The sequence below is a fragment of the Gymnogyps californianus genome, chromosome 1 (assembly GCF_018139145.2).
Source record: "Gymnogyps californianus isolate 813 chromosome 1, ASM1813914v2, whole genome shotgun sequence".
Classification (NCBI taxonomy): domain Eukaryota; kingdom Metazoa; phylum Chordata; class Aves; order Accipitriformes; family Cathartidae; genus Gymnogyps; species Gymnogyps californianus.
This window is the reverse complement of record NC_059471.1, coordinates 150,638,460-150,655,728: the sequence shown is the minus strand read 5'-3', so window position 1 is coordinate 150,655,728 and position 17,269 is coordinate 150,638,460. Positions and strand designations below refer to the sequence as shown.

Genomic DNA, 17,269 nt, shown 5'->3' with positions numbered 1-17,269 from the left:
CAATGTGCCTGTTTGTGGTCCATACATTTATTTGACAATTAAAGTTTTATTTTAAGTAGAAATCACAACAATAAATTCTTTGTGCTTTCTAAGCTGCATAGCAACAGCAATAGCTTTATTTGTAAAATGAAACACTGTAGAACTTCATGCTAATTTCAAAGGACTTTTTGCAGTAAAAATGACAAAAAGATTTTATCTTCTGAAAAAGCAAGCAACTTCATGGGAGCTGTTCTGATTTTTAACTGGACCTGAGTAGCAGTAGATGACTGCATAAGATGTACCACTATACTGGAGTTTCCCCATCTCAAATTCTCTTTTTTTCCTGTCCTTCTCCATGCTCTCCCCACCCCCTCTAGCCTGGTTCTCTTTCTTAAGCCAACTGTATGTTCCTCTGTAGCCCATGGCCACTGAAGGAATCTCCTGGTATAAGATTCTCCATACCAGTTCAAGGTGTTACAGAATCCCACAATGTTAAGTTCAGCAATGTCAGGGCGTTTCCAAAGTGCACAATGATATTCCAATGTGATGTTGCAAAGACAGTAATGTTCCAGATAAGCATTGAAGTAGAGCAGCAGTAAAAAGAAGAAAACTTTCTTGGGAGGCAAAGTAAAAATTAATCCTGTCTTCACTGGGTAGCAAAATTAATGTAAACTGAACAAATGTTTACTACTTAACTGAACAGTTCACCATCTCTACACTGAAGTGTTAACTGGAACTCCAGAATTTAAAGTTCTTTAAGGAGAGAGAGAGAGACCACCACTGGTGTCTTGCATTTCATAGTGTCTTTAATTTATTTTATGCTTAACAAACTTTACAAAATTAACTGATATGCCAACTACTTGAAGGTGATTTTTAGTATGATGATTCAAGAACAAGAATCTCTGAATATAACTTGACAACAATTTAACCATATTTATATCAATTGGTTGGATCATAACGTAAAAAGAGCGTACTGAATGCAGCTGAACTTTGGAAGGAACTCTGACTTGTGTTTGCCAAAATGTTACTGAAAAAAGGGAAATTGCTTGATCATCCTGAACTCCAAAACAACTTAAAAAATCTCACCCTTGCAACAGACATGGTATGCCTGAAGCTTCAGCATTCATTCAGCTTCAGCACATTCTGGCTAGTCTTGGGAATTTAACCTTTAAAATTAATAGCAAGAACATTACTTTCAGTCTAATTGATTCAATACAGTAATATGAATGATATTCACTCATGTGACAGACTGTATTTCACTGGGGACTTTAAAAGCAACACCTTATATTGGAGGTTCAAATGGAGGCAACACACATACAAAAGACAAATCTTGCTTCCATCCATGCAGTGGTGAGCTATACTTCCCGCGCCCGAGGAACTGGTTAATGCTAAACTAAACATAGATTTTTTGCAATTCATGCAGGACTGTTGTAGTGGTACTTTTGCAACATCTGCGATAGAAAGACAGTTACAATGATGAGGTTTTCAGTGTGACATTTATAAAACTGGAGCTTAATCTTATAAAACTGACCAGTAATATCTGCTTATAGGCTTTCATTATGGTCTCCAAAAAAATGACTTTCAGAAACACGGTAACATTTGCAAATCCAGTAGTATAGCTTTCTTGAACAGTCTCTCAGGACTTAAGGTGACCTCTCATTAATACGTTTTAGGAACAAAGTTTCTTGAATTCAGATCCATCTCAATTTTCTAGAGTAAACATCTTACCACTTCTTCTGAAGCAACAATTTTTTTATTATGTCAGATACAACAATGTCATCATGTCTATTGTAACCGTTCTGATCCTGATTTTGATGCAAGCCCACCTTTCTCAGCTTCTCAAATACTGTGGGATTCTAGCAAAATCAAGTATGACTGTAGGCTATCAAATTTTTATCATGATATTAGTATTCTTACTTTGAAGGGAGTGGCATGTCTCCAACTAGACAGAATTGTAGATGTTCTATCATCACATACCTGCTTACTTGCCCACTCTCTCTTCCACAATAGCTTTTTTTGTCCTCGTGTTAATATTCCTGACATGGACAGAATCACCTCTGCCTGTGATCGGTGAGAATCCATCATCTCCTTGTAGTCATTGACCCTGGAGCTGACGTGACCAATAGTGCCTTTACAAAACCGAGGAAGAACTGTTTGGAAAGCTCACAGCTTATGTGAAGTTTTTGTTTATTTGGATGGCTATGCCACAGGAATAGAACAGAAAACCTCTCAACCCACCTGATTATTTAGATCCTTTTTACAGTACTGCTTCCACCGGATGAAAGCTAGGATTGAAAAAGTGGGAGGCTTAACAGTACCCTGAGATACTCTTTTGTACATCTGCTCCTGTAATACAATCAAGGGATATTATCAAGTGTTAAACTGATTGTCTTCTGTATATTCAGTGTATATCATGATGAAGATGTCACGTTACTGATCAAAACAATCTCTTTGCCGAGCTGCACTGTGGAAGTCAAGTGCCAGAGTATAAGCAAAGGCGTTTTCACCTGTTTATAGAAAAAAGTACAGTGAAAGATTTGTCTGCAGTTAAGTAATATAGCTGGTTACTACATAGTGGAGATACATACAAACAGTGGAATATGCAATGAACTTTCTCAAGTTGAAAAAGATTTTTAATTTAAAATAGACATTTTGCATTTTAAAAATATTTCCAAACATTATTGGATCTTCATATTTCTAAGAGGATTGTTTCACTTTTCACAAACCCACTTAATTTATTCTAATTTGGAAGTCACTGGTACAATAGAAAGTGTTTTCCAAGTGTTCAATTTTCACATACCCTAGGGTTGATGATGGTACTACAGAACGATTTCTTGGTTGAAGCATGATACGAAGTATCTACTAGTAACCTATAACTAGAGGAATTTGGGAATCTAGTGGCCTTGATGGGTATTAAACTAGATGCATCTCGTTTAAATCCTTGGGCTGTTTTTAATATGCATTTGCTTGGGGTTTTCAGTGAGATTGGTATGTGCAAAAAGTAGAATGCTTCCTTGCCTTTGGAACAGAATGCCAGAGGAAGCTTCTCTTGCCTCTGCTCCTGTGCTTCAGGGCTGGAAGGCAAAATAATTAGTTCCACACAACTAGGAATAAATCACCCAGGTTGAAACATGATATTCCTTGACAACTGGTAATGTTGGAAAAAAAGATTTCAGTAAATCATTATTGATGAGGAAATTGGTATGCAGAGCAGATGATTCCAGTGTATGTATGTGTACCTTTACAGTAAGCTTAGTGTTGCTAACTTATCCATAGATTGCTGTCTTTACCCTGCAAAATAAGTATATATGGCAAGAATAAAGATTGTTAATAATCTAATAATAATACATATTTTTTATTTTTCCTTTTTAGAAAGGTGGTACAGTAATATATATCTAGTCCTTAGGTTTGTAGAACATTTCAGAGGAGATTTGTCATCTTCTGAATATTTCAAGACTAAACGGTGCTGGTTCAATCCTTGTCACTTTATGCTTTCCAGAGGGCTTGGAGATTCCATTGCATTTTGTTTTGTCTTTTGTTGGGGAGAAAAGAAAGACCCTATTTTGGTTATCTGTTTTATTTTTATCGGTTATTTGAGAATTTGTTCAGAATTACGTTGCGGTTTTTTTTTGTTGGGTAGGAAAAAAGGATGGTAAAACAAATATGACGTGTTCTTTTTTAAAAGGATTCTCAAACTACTTGCAAGGACATAAGAACAAAATTCTTCATTAATTAACTATGTGGGCAAAGTGTAGACTATTCTTTGCTTTCTTCTTCAGATTATGTCATTTTGGAGAACCTATAGTTATTATTTGTTATAGTAGTACAGGTTTGGGAGAAAAATGGAATAAAGGCAATTATTTTATTGTTGATTGTGATTTCATAAGGAAATTTTGCATCTATTATTATACAAATGTTTCAATTTTAACACATTGTGCCAGTTCCAGTTTTCTGTAGTTTAAGGGTCATGTCCTTGTTTGGGGACTATTGGTTATCTGACCCTGCAAAAGGCACAGTTGTAGGTAGAGTGGGTTTTTTAGGTAGTGCCTAGATATTAGTGTGACTCAGAACACTTCAGTGTACCTGCTGTTCCCTGCATGATAACAAAAAACCACCATTCATTACTCCAGACTGAAAAACATGTATGTAGACTGAAAGAACAGACAGGTTCACACTTTCTACACATTACATTATTTTTTTTTTTTTTTTTTTTTTTAAATACAGAGGGGTGCAGTTGCAATGGGAAGATGCAGCAGTCATATATAGTACTGTTGTACAGCTGTCGTCTTACTCTGGTCACAGTAAACAGTGTTATTGAAACATGAAAATGCATGCAGTGCTTGTGCAAATACTTGTGCTGCCTTGGCAAGCATCTTAATGTATGCTGAAGCTGAATTATTTAGCTGTCTCTTGTGTGTGGTTTGCTCACAGCAGAAAGTCACTCTACACTATCCCCTCTTCAGCCAGTTGGAGCCTTTGCAAGAGTGTTTGGCCTCCAGAAGTAAACACGAGTCTAAGAATAGCCCAGCCTCCTTTGTAGTATATTTTCATGGTTGGCTGTCTAAACAGCCAGCCTGTCTAGACAGCTGATGACACTGAAAGCTCATAAGGTCAAAAGCAGCCACGTAGGCTACTCCTGGGGATGTTACCTCCGTAGCTGTATGTGTGGGCGCCAGGAGAACTTTTCAGTCAGAACTAGTAGGGTTCTTTCTGAAGCTCCATGGGCTACAAGCATATGCTAATAAGGCATTAAATAATAGATATGAGTGTATAAAGAAGGAATTTTTGATTCTTACAGTTATTTCTGACTCACATGATATGCCACCGGTTATGGTTTTTTGGTGCTCTTTAAAATTTGTTTTGTAGTGTCATTTGTGTTGTGCCCACATTTAAATTTTAGGCATAACTTGGAGGCCTAATACTTTTTTCTAGTAGAAACTAATGACAAAGATAAACCAAAACCAATTTCAGTCCATTCCTTCAACAACAACAAAAAACCTTACATAGTTCTTTTGCTCTCAGTAATATATAGATTGTGTACAAAGCTGGATCATAAGTTTACATGTGCTTGCATAAGAGAAATAAAAAAACCTGTTATGAAGAATCTTATACCAGAAGACTCCTTCTGTGGCCATGGGTTACAGAGGAACATTAGCAAGGGTTTCCCTGAATTAGGTTGTTCTTCCTCTTAGCTTACACTTGTAACACATCCACCATTATTTGTGACTAGATGTTCAGCCTCCTGCAAAATCTGTTACATTTATCATTATGGATCTAGACCATTTTCTGAAACTATGTTCCAGATGTAATTTTAATAGAGATAGCAAAGTAGTAGCTGATGTGTCTAAATAGCCATTTGTTCTGTAATCACAGCAGCTCAGTTTTTCCAGGGTTGAAGAGTAAAACCTGGGGATAGTTGCTGTAGGTCCACTAACCGAGGAGCTGCTAACTGCTGTTCGACAGGTGAAGCAAAAAGGCTAGTTAATGCTTTCATTTAGTTTACTAAATACTGGACTAGATAGCCTTTGGGGTTGTCTGGTTACATTATTTCTTACAAATGTCTTTGAAAGAGTATCTTGCTACAAGTGTTTTGGAGATAGGTGCCTTACATGCCACATGTTATTCACCAGTTTATGATGTACGTTTGCTGATGCAAGAAGAACTTGTCAGCAACAACAACAAAAAGGAAGCAACTGAGAAATCTGTACCCAGTTTAATCCTTTGCTGATAAATTTATTTTTGACAGGTTATCATAATGTTAATGTGTCTGTTTCTTGTGATGTGTATGTATCCATAAAATGAGTTTAGCATTAGGTCTTCTCAGTCTGTCAAAAGATATATTCAGAACCCATAAATTGATTGAATTCTACACCCACAGAAAACAAGGCTGATATATATTTTCTACCCAGGGAATGGTGCTTTGTGTTAGTCCATCATATAGCAAACCACCATGTAAGATGAAAAAGCAACGTGCTAATACAGTAAAGAATATAACAGTACCAAAGGAAATACTTAAAATAATACTTCTTCACAACTTCTTAATTATCAAGTGCCTTTTTTATTTTACATATGCAGTAATGATTTTCTCAGCTTTTTTCCTTTCATATTGTTAATACGTTAATCATCCTTCAGTCAAACAGTGCCCAACATCCTCAGAAATTAGGAATAATACCCTTTCTTCATGTTGTTCTTGTAAATATTATTTACACTTTCTTGCTCTGAATTCTTTCCTGATTGTTGGAGAGGTTACTGATTCCTTGTTAATATTTGATGGTTTGGTTGCATTGCTTGATGTTTTGGTGTAGGATTATAGGAACTAGGCCCTTGCCTACTTCCTTTGCTTTAAGAATATTTTAAAAAGTTTAATATACTCCTAAGTGATTTTGGATGGTTTTGTTTGCTGTTGTCTTAAAATTTACTCCTCCTCTTTAAGATTGAAAATCTTCAAGAACAGTTAAGAGACAAGGAGAAGCAAATGAGCAGCTTAAAGGATCGAGTGAAATCCTTGCAGGCTGACACCACAAATACTGACACTGCCTTGACCACACTGGAAGAAGCACTTGCAGAAAAAGTGAGTTTAAAAAAAAAAAAAAGCCTAAGCCCCTTCCTTCGAAAGGTCCTTCTACTAATAACCTCTCTAAATTCGGCTTTTCCGTGTGTTTCCTGGACTCTGTGTACAAGACATCTCTGATGCAGTGCCACAGTGACATCCTTTGTCTGTGACAGCTGAGGAGGCATCAGGAGAGCGGGGTTGCTGCCGAGGCGCGTCCCTCACTAGAGGGCACTGCAGGATACGCGGAGCGGCAGCCGGGGGGCTCTCCCATAGAACCGGCCCAGGGTACGGCTTCTGTTCCATGAGGAAGGAGGGCCTGAGGGGAGAGCTGAGCCGCAAGCTATTGCTCTAGTCGTTAGCTACTGACCGTCATTTTGTGTGAAAGAAATTGGTGTTCTCGCGTTGTCGTCTCTTTACGTGGCGCATCTTTGGTATGATTGTGGGGTGCCTTACATTTCAGCTGTGGATTCTTCTGCTTTTTGCCCCTTTTTTTGATTTCTTTCTTTTTTTTTTTTTTTAAAGTCTGGCTAATATTTTATCTTCTTTGCTCAGATACTTTAATAATAAATCTATCTTAAAAGTTTTGCTGTGTAAAATGGAGTTTTAGTTCCCAATATTGAATCAAAATGAATAGTTATCCTGATAACTAACATGTTTTTTATGCTTGCCCAGTTCTTGGGAGATAGCTGACTGAGGGAACAGCCTTGTCTATTCTGTTTTGGTGGGGCAACTTTTTGAAATTACTGTATATTTTTTCTTGATTCCCAGACAACCAGGGTCACCGCACCTTTAGTCTGTCGGATTCTATAAATGTAAAGCTGTGGTAAAGCTTTGCCTGAGGTTGGGGAATTCACTTGCATACCTTCAGCTTCCAAGATAACCAAAGCTCTATTTAATATCTGGTGTACTAAAAAGTTGTTTTGTTGCCTTTTCTTACCGTATATTGATCCTGGTGTCACATATGCACTACACCCCTTCCTCTCTGAAGGACCACAGACGTAACTGTACATTTCGGACAAATAAGATTTAAATAAGTAAGGAAGCAATATGACCTGGTCTAGGTCAATTTTGATTATCAGAACCAGATAAATTGTGTTGCATTGTAACAGTACTGTGAACTTTCAGAGATACAGAAAACCTGGTATTTCTTAGCAATGAATCCATAGATTTCTCAAGTTTCCTCCTCCTTGAGGATCTGTTTTACAACTGTAAAGAAAAGAAAATGGCAATATCCTACACTCCTCCTCCTCGTTGTCTACAGTGTGTAAGAAGTGTTGTGATAACAAGTCTCAGAAGTTGAGCCGACTAAGAGGGATTTTCTTCATAGAGTGCTTTCTTTTGTCAGGAAAGGACCATTGAGCGCCTAAAGGAGCAACGTGACAGAGATGAACGAGAAAAACAGGAAGAGATCGACAACTACAAAAAAGACATTAAGGACCTCAAAGAGAAAGTCAGCATTTTACAAGGAGATCTCACAGAGAAAGAGGTTGACCAGCAGAATAAATCTGTTGTTAGAATTGTTTGTTGTATATGTATGTGTTATATTCGAGATGAAGAAAACTGTTCCTTTATAGTAATGGGCCTTCAACAAGTTTGTTTAGTAAAATATATTGTTTGAGAATTTTTCAAAGCATAAGTATTTCAGAACCACCTTTTCATGGATAGCGTGCAGTCCCCTTATTTGCAGCAGTTAATCGTATGAGTAGTGAATGACTGATGGTCAATGATAGCATTTACTGGAGCTATGCTTGTAGACAACTGAAGGCAGAGAACAAGCTTGTTCTTGTCTAAATATAGGGAGGAAAGGACAGAGGTTGATCAAAACTGTGGGTGCCAAAAGTATGCAGATAATGGTTATTCCTTTATGCAAACAATACAGCTAGTTCTTTTGACTCTGAAGAGTCCCTTTTTGATAATCAAGTTGGTTGTTGGTAATGAGCCAGTTGGCTAGACGAATTGACCTATTCTATTAGAGAAATATACACGTTCTCTGTTCCTGTCTTGGAATTGTAACGTTCAAGTCTACTTACAATCTTTTTTCAAAACTCAATCAAAGTAAAACAATACAAAAAATATGCACCCAGGAAGTGGTAAGATTTTTGTCTACATGGAAGTCAACATTTGACAGGAAAAAAACAACACAAAAATGGTTCGGAAAACAAGAAATTGAGACGTCTTTTGGAGATAGGTAGCATGAATCAGTTTCACCCCATAGTAGCTGCATACAGAAAAGCTTTGAATGCTCTCAGTTTTAGATACAGTGGCCAAATCTGCTAACCACGTATGATTTTTAAATACGATTTTATTTAAAACCGATTTTTCTTAAACATGACAGTCACTGAAGCACAAGTTCCATTTACAGATTCTTCCATATTTAAAAACGATTTTTAAAATAATTTAGACAAGGTTTTATTTTGATCCTGAAAACCTGAATTAAATCAAGCTGTCTTAAGTCAGTGATATGAACATCCTGACAAAATACATTGTTCTAAGTTGGATCCTGAACATAGTGTGAAGGGATAGGAAGAAAATAAAGACAAAAAAGAAACTAGCTATTGTACGTAAAGAGTATTTGCTTGATAGTTATTTTACATCTTTTATTTTAGTCATCCTTACTGGATCTGAAGGAACATGCTTCATCCTTAGCTTCATCAGGACTGAAGAAAGATTCAAGACTCAAGACACTGGAAATTGCATTGGAACAGAAAAAGGAAGAATGTTTGAAGATGGAAACTCAATTGAAGAAGGTAGTCTTACTTCATATTTATATATGTGGTGTAAACATTCAGTGTTAGACAAATTGGCCATGTCTACACAGAAAACTTTGGGTCTTAAGTTTGAATTCTGTGAATTGCTTTTCAGCAAGAACTGTGAAGTTGTGTCCATGCAAGCCATATTACAAGCTAAGCCCATCAGAAAGTAACTTTCAGACACTGGTGCTAATTTTGGACTTCATTTACATGCAATAACAGTGCTGTTGACTTTTTTTTTAACAGGTACTAGGAATTAAAGACTTAGTCTGCTCAGTATAGTTCATAGCAGTAATTGTGCCATTAAACTGGTGTAACAGCTAAAAAATTAACAGCTAAACATTTCACGTATCAATTATCAATGCTTGTAGGTGTTAATGTGATAAATTCAGATGCATGATTGGCCTGGACCATAGGAATGCATAAAGACAAATGAAGAGAATGTATCACCAGTGAAGTGTGTGACCTTTTTGTTTTAATCTCATTGCCAGTCACAGCTGATACATTGGTAAGAGTTTGCTGTTCAGAAGAATAATACTGTATTACAAGGAAGCTAATTCATTTGAACAGAATCTTTGGGTTATGTTTGCGTTACAAGCCTTCTTTATTTTAGCTGTGAGTAGCATAAATACTGCACTGTTTACAGGAACATTGATTTGATTTTAACTTTTGATTTTAAAAGAGCAAGTGATGAAGAAGCACAAAACACACTAACCAAAATAGTGATAACAGTTCTATTTATAAAATTAGAACGAAACAAAAGGCAACACGATTTTTTAAAGAAGTTTAAGTCTTCGATTATGGAGTTCTAGCTGTTTCTTTACATCTACCCAGGAAAAGGAGCGCCCACGTTGTAGTTTGGAACTGTGTCCTAGTTCCTCAAATTAATGTGAGATCAAATTTTGACTCATCAGTTAAGACCTGTTTAGGATTTCTGTTGTGTGGGTGTTAATGCACCTGAGAACTCTGTGTAAGTGAAACTCCATATACACATAACTAGACCCATGTTTGCCCTTCTTTTTAATTCTTTTACACAAGATAAACCGTTCTGTTATTCAGCATCAACAAAGCACAATAGCAAGAAAAGATAGTTGTGCACATTTAATTGGTCTCACAGGCCATTTTCAGTGTACCATACAGTGGGTGAGTATTTCAGAAGTCCTGAAGGACCCTTTTCGTTTGAATTCTCTGTCATGAATTGCAGTTTCACCGTTTGTCAGTCTGTTACTGATAATGAGTTAAGGAATATATTGTAACTAAGATTTGCCAGAGGTTGTTATAACAGTTGGATGATAGTTTGTAGGTAGACAGCTGCGGTGGAGAACATTGTTACAATTACTTTAAGGAAAAAAAAAAAAAAGTACTAACTGGGAGAGCACATAACAAATAGGTTATGAAAAACCAGTTGTGGAAATTCAATTAATTAGGGAATGTGTCTGTATAGTCAGCATTTGTAAATGTACTGCTTTTCACTACTTCCCCTGAGATTGCTTTCCTCACTATAAGCAGTGAGTATATCAGTAGTGTAAGCGGGTGTGGAGGTTGACCAAAATCTGGTGAAGCACTGCTAGCTAAAAGACGAGCATGCAGTTAATTTGCACTCTGATGACAGCTCTCCATTATAATTCCTTTAGGCCTGCCTCTGTTCATTCCATTTTAGAAAGGATTGTGCTTAATAGGTGGTATCCAGGAACATTACATAAGGACACTGAGCCAGTTCATAAGACCATATATTTTTATAATCTAATCTCTTTTTTTTTTTTCAGGAAATAATTAAGAGGGTGAATTATTCTCCTGTGATCCTTTTCCTGAGGGTTAAAATGGGAAAATAGCTCAAATGTAAAGAGCACTATTAATTGTACAGGACAGCTATGGGACAAATAACTGTATTCTTAATGTGGTTCTGAGAAAAATAATGAATATAAATTCATTGTATTTTAAACACAAATAGATTTGCATCTTCTCATCCGAAGAAGCTACCTAAATCATTCAGTCAGGATGGTTTCAGTTCTACAAGCGAAGAAAATTGATAGCCTACCATTACCTATGTGCAGTATAAAGCCCTTCCATAATACTCTGGATATCTGCTCCTCTGCCTCAGGCGTTACTGCCTACTAGGGCATTTGGACAATTGTTTCCTGTGCAGCAGACCCTAAAGTACTCTCTTAGTCCTACTGAAACAAAATCATCAATACCTTGTTTCTTTTTTAAATACTGTGTCATGTTGGGCTACTGCATTCTTATTCAAGGGAAAGTTCAAATTCAGTGGAAAATTTTTTTGGTGATAAGAAGTCAGTCCACAATGGCTTTTTATAAAAGAATCGAAGCTCTAGGACCCAGGTATGCTTTCATGTAATTAACCATGCGGTTGCTTTCCTCAAGCTGTATGAAAGAGCCCACTTCTACCACTGATCCTCCTTGCTTTCTAGAACCAAGTCACGGTTACTTTTAGTCATCAAGAAGATATAGTTCACAACCACTTGAATATGTTTTATACTTATAAGTAAGTTTAGATATTTCTTTAATAACCTTTTTTTCAGCTGTTTTTAATTTGCCAATGTTTTTTTGTCGCCCACAGAAAAGCAGAAAAATGTATTTTTAAAAGGCTTTCTCTTTAAATGCATTACAGATATTTATTCAGGCTGTTTGACATTTTCAAGGTGGATTAGTTCCTTGTCATCCTTGAAACAATTATGATAGATAATCCAGCTCCAATTTAAAGCTTCTAAAAACTCAGTTTTACACATCTGCATTGTTAACCATTGCAAATAACTGTCAGAATTAACCTTAAAACGAATGGCTACATAAGAGCATTCAGTTTAAAACCAAATTAGAGGTTTATTATGTTGAGTTTTATTACGTTATCTTAGTGCTGTTTTGCATAAGACACATGCAGGAAGGCCTTTCTTGTGTAGCTCTTAACAGCAAATGGCAAAAAGCTTTTTCTTTTAGGTTGTTTCCCTTACAGTTTGAACAGAGATGTGTCTAACATCAATCTTGTTTCCCTTGCCTCTTATTTCCACTGAACAGTTTGAGTACTTTCAGTTATATCTATTAGTCTTAGAAGTTAAGAAGCTGACATAAGAGACTGAATTGGACTACTGTTAAGCCATTAGATAAAAAAGATTTGGGCAGTCCTTGGACAAAACTTTTGCTAATCTCTAAACAGTGAGCCTTTGAGAAATCATGAACAGTGCAAGCTTCCACTTTTTCTGTGAAAGGTATTTAACTTTACCCTAAACTGAAATATTATTAACCAAGTGGAGTGCAGGGGTGCTGAAAGGTTGCTGGTATTATTTTTCTTTCCATGTAAGCAGTCTCCAGTGTCTGACTCAAGGTGTCTACTTCTCATTGTTACTATTCCTGTTCTTACTAATGACTGTTTTATATTGATCGCTGTCTTAGCGAATAGAACTGCAGTGTTTTTCATATTCAGGGTTGGTTTTTTTTTTAATAATGGTACTATGGTTATGCAAATCTGTGTACTTAATGTTCTGATTATTCTACTGTCATTGCTTCTGTGCTCAAGTGTCAGCCTGCTGGCAGCAGGAGATACTATGGGAGATTCTGAATGCTGAAAGCAAGCCATAAATCCCTGTTGAGTTTACATGGCCTGGTGTCCTGCCTTAAATAGTCTCCTTTTTTGCTGAGATGGAATCATTAGAGGGAAATCACACACAGGGGGTTCTCCCCCTGTTTTTCTGTGAAGTGGTTTTATGCTGTGTGGTTGGGTTTTTTTCCTTAGGAAATTCTTTTTTTCAAACTTCTATTTTAATGTAATAGTTTTATAGTGAAAAAGTTTTCTTCTAGTTGTTGTTCTTCAGGATACTCTTTTCCTAGCTTTTTCCGTCTTGTCTTTCCCAGCCAATATGCTTTGTTTCATTTTGCTTTTCTAATCTGGGAGAGACCAACTAATATTAGAATTTGTTCCAGCAAAGATGAGCGGATTTTTGTCTGTCTTCATTTCCAGTGCATAGTTTTTCTCCCTATAGGTATTTTCGTTATTGGAAAGGCATCAAGGTTAGAGAAAAGAAAGAGTCCAAAACCATATGTTAACAAACTTCCCCTTGGTGCAGTTCTAGGAATTTTTCATCAGAGAATGTTAGCAGTGATTCCCTGCCAGGAAAATACCTCTAGGTTCAACAGGCTCACTCAGAGGATGTTTTTTTTTCTTCTGTGGTGTTCTTCCTTCAAGTTCAGGAGGACAGTATCTTTCAAAAGACAGGAAAGAATGACTGAATGAAGTGTTGACCCAAAGTCTGTTTCCCAAGATTTAGCTCGGCTCGTCTAATACAGGCTCTGGTGCTTTTTATTTTTGTGAAAATGGATTTCCTGCCACAACTGAAAATATTACTGACGATATTGGTAGATGAGATAGAAATACTACTTTTTGTTCTCAGCTGATGATTTGTTTTTTCAAAGAAGGGACCATAAATGATGTATTCAGCATAGCAACCTAGAAAGAAAAAGGCTACCAGGGAAATCAGGGTGTCTTGTAAAAATAAAAGTAAAAACCCAGCAATTGTGTTCCGCGTTCAGATAGCGTCAGTTACTGAATTAGTTTTCTAAACCATTTAGCTGTCTTGTAATTGATATAAGTGAAGCACTAGAAATTAAAGTCCTGCTCAACCTGTAAAACTGTCATCTGTAAACCCAAGCACAGGATTACGTTAAGTATTTGAGGACTGGACAAAACTGTTAAACTGAGAAATCGAGATCAAGTTTGGGACTTGCACGAGGGTAACTCTCCATGTTTCTCATGTTTCAAAAGCTGGTTAGTAATGCATGCTAAAACCACAAATTAAGATTCTGTCATCTTAGTAAATTAATGTTGCAGCTATTATTTTAAATTCTTTTCTTGTTACATCTTTTCTTTTTCTCTCTCACATAGTTCCTGTCCCCAATTTTCCCCATCTTTTCCTATCTTCTTTCTCCCTTTAGCACCCTGAAGTTTTATTGAGTCATCCATCCAAGCCAGTAAGTTCCCTGGCAAACTGAGAGGCTATTGCCAACCCCATTTACTTTTCTGTATTGCATGTGTATTCACCTGTGCTTTTATATTTGGGCCAACACAGAGTGTACTGGTGAATTACTTTAGCAGTGGGTATGGATAGTATGGATACAAACAAAATGCTATGGTATGTCTGACCAGTCATGCTCAAAAAAGCCTTCTAAGATGCTTTTACATTTTGGCTGCGTTGGTCTAACTTCATTTTTGTTTGGACAGCTTAATATTGTGCCAATGTTTTTGTTTCCCTTTGCTGCAGTTGCTTGAGGTGTCCTGTAGCTTTTCTTTCATCTCCATTGTCCATGCATTTTCAGAGCAAGAATGTAGAATTTCCATGTAAATCAAGCTTCTTGCATGAAAGTATTCTGTAACACCATGTACAGCAGCGCATTAGAAATAATAATTAAGTTACGGCAAGTAAAAGATTGCTTAAAAACTTGTGTAAGCATTAAGCTCACTGGTACTATGTCAGTTTAATTTTGGATCCTATTACCAGCCTTCTGTTTGATGTCAAAGAGCACTCCTTTCAAGGAGTGTTTGTATAATAATATCTTGACACCGTAAATTATGTAATCCAAGGTGGTTTTCATCAGAGATTTCTCTTGTGACTGTGTGCGTAAAAAAAATCTTGTTACAAAACTTTCAGGGGGCTGGTATCTGTGTTACTCTTGACAATGTTCGGGGTAAATGTAGCTGTCTATCCTGACAATCATTGTCTGAAGGTCAGAGAATCGCTGGTGCTTGTAATAGTTCAGTTTTTGTGGCATCCCGTATTAGAAATTATTTTAATAGAGCAGATAATACGATGCATTTATGGGACTACATTTGGGAAAAGAGTTGTGGTGTGCAATAGGGAAAAGTATTTTGTTAGGACTATCAGAAATAACAATGAATAGTCAACTAGGGCATAAAAACTCCTACCCTGCATTTTGAGTTATTTATTATATGTAAAAACAGTCATTAATAAATATTCTAAGGTATTTGGTGCACAAGGATTAGGGAAAAAAAACCCCATAACTTTCTTAAAGGTTATAAGATTGGTGGATGTGGCTTTTGAAGGATTTCATTATTTAGTACTTCACAACAGAGAATATTTTTTCCCCAAAGGTTTTGTGTGTTCAGGTATGAATAGCAGACTCAAAATTTTTCTGGTAAATTGATACATTCCTCCACTTTAAAATAATTTGCCAGCCTCCTAACTTGTAGATTACACTGGTACAGTCCATTACTAAACTTGTTTAATGCATCCCATTAAATAGATTCTTTTATCAATTGTTTATGGTTTTGCAAAACCATAAACATCTTTTAGCTGAAGTTTCTTACGTTGTTGATTCAGCCTGTGATTTTGTTTGGTTTTGCGTCTTTGAAAGAAACTCTCAGCCACTGTTTTCAAGAACAAAATACAGAAATATGTTGGTTTTAATCTTTTTTTTTTAACACTAGTCATTTTTTATTAAAAGATTTGTTCCTTGTACCAGATATTTTTTGATGCCCCTGTTTAAATCTATCTAAATTGGTTAAAGGTTAAATGCATTGTCTATTTGTACATGCTCAGTAGAAAGATAGATTTAGCAATGGAACTTCCCACAGATTCCACCTGCACTGGTTGTACCCCATCCTGAAGAGGGAGGAAGACCTTCCCATTGTCTCTCTCCATTGCCACAGCCTCTTCTAGGTCTGGTCATTTGAGCAGGCAGCAGCAATACTAAGTAGACTATTCACCAAATACCACGCTGGTTCCAAGCAGCTGCTTGATACAAATACAGCAGAAGCAAGAATCAGCATCTTGGTGTGTGGAACAGATCAGGACAAATAATCTGTTAGGATTGGAAGCTGGTACTGAAAGTTAGCCATTGGGAGGAGAAAAACAGATTGGATTTTGCTGGGGGAATGAGTAGCTAGGATTACCAGGAAAATTGTACCAAACCTGGGACTCTGAGAAGACATGGTATGAGGAGGGGGTTGCATATGAGCAGAAGATATGGGACTACAGGCACTGTTGGATAGAACAAACTGTGCAAAAAACCATCCCCCAAACCTGAAAAAAAGTGGTAGGAAAAGGATGAGGAGAACTGGTAGATTAGTGGAATCTGCCTGGATAAGAGGAGTGGAATTTGAACCTGGCTAAATAATGTTGATAAAAGATTGGGGAAATGAGATACAGTACAAAAGAGTTGTACTTGGTGCAGATAGGCAGGAAAAGTTGTGCCCAGGAGAGCATATTCTCTACGAAATCTTTAATAGCATGCAAAATTTCTGAGACTCCCCATTACTCTGAAGTCAGCAAATACAAAATGTGGGAACAAACTGTGTGTTTTATTCCCCAGTATGATAGAGCTAACATACAGGATAAGGTGCAAGAGGCTGTGTGGTGGCTATTAAAGTTCCAGTACTGTTGATGGTTCATGACAACGTCAGCATCATCTCATGCAGTGGAAAGTTGGAGGGTTTTTCTCCCTGATTTTCCTATACCTAAAAAATTAAACTTACCTATTCTACCTCTCCCAGAAACCTTGTTAAGACAACATTCATTTTGAAAAATTAAATATCCAAAAGCTAGGAAATGGCCAACGCAACATTGTGTGGCCTTTCTCATTTTTCATTGTGAGGTAGTTGTTATAACATTTTATAACTAAATTATTGTCTGCCAGACTCTTGCAGTCTTCAATATTGTGTGACAAATGCTCCAAGAATGAGCCGGAGATATATAAGGAAGATGATAATCATCTAGAGAAATTAGATGATGATATATATATTTTTTTTTTTTTTAATAGTAGGAAAGCATTGAGTGAGTAAGGCAGGATATTTTTGCATCTCAGTTTTTCACCTGCACAACAGGTATAATAATGCATTCTCATTTCCCACTAGTGGTGTTATGAAGTGGTTAGTTACCATTTGCCAAGAAATAGCCTACAGTCATGATTAATATGGCAGAAAATTGGGAAAATATTCCTTTTTCGGTGTCATTTTGTAATTTAG

General features: G+C 36.6%; 1 protein-coding gene across 3 annotated transcripts in view; it reads left to right on the top strand.

Moving 5' to 3' along the window:
* ERC1 (ELKS/RAB6-interacting/CAST family member 1) overlaps window positions 1-17,269 on the top strand; it is a 293,596-nt gene that overhangs the window by 98,437 nt on the left and 177,890 nt on the right. For all 3 annotated transcript variants that reach the window (XM_050909774.1, XM_050909763.1, XM_050909781.1), the window contains 3 exons: window positions 6,413-6,550; window positions 7,878-8,018; window positions 9,139-9,279. In XM_050909774.1, coding sequence (XP_050765731.1) covers window positions 6,413-6,550; window positions 7,878-8,018; window positions 9,139-9,279 — 420 coding nt within the window. The remainder of the gene's footprint in view (window positions 1-6,412; window positions 6,551-7,877; window positions 8,019-9,138; window positions 9,280-17,269) is intronic.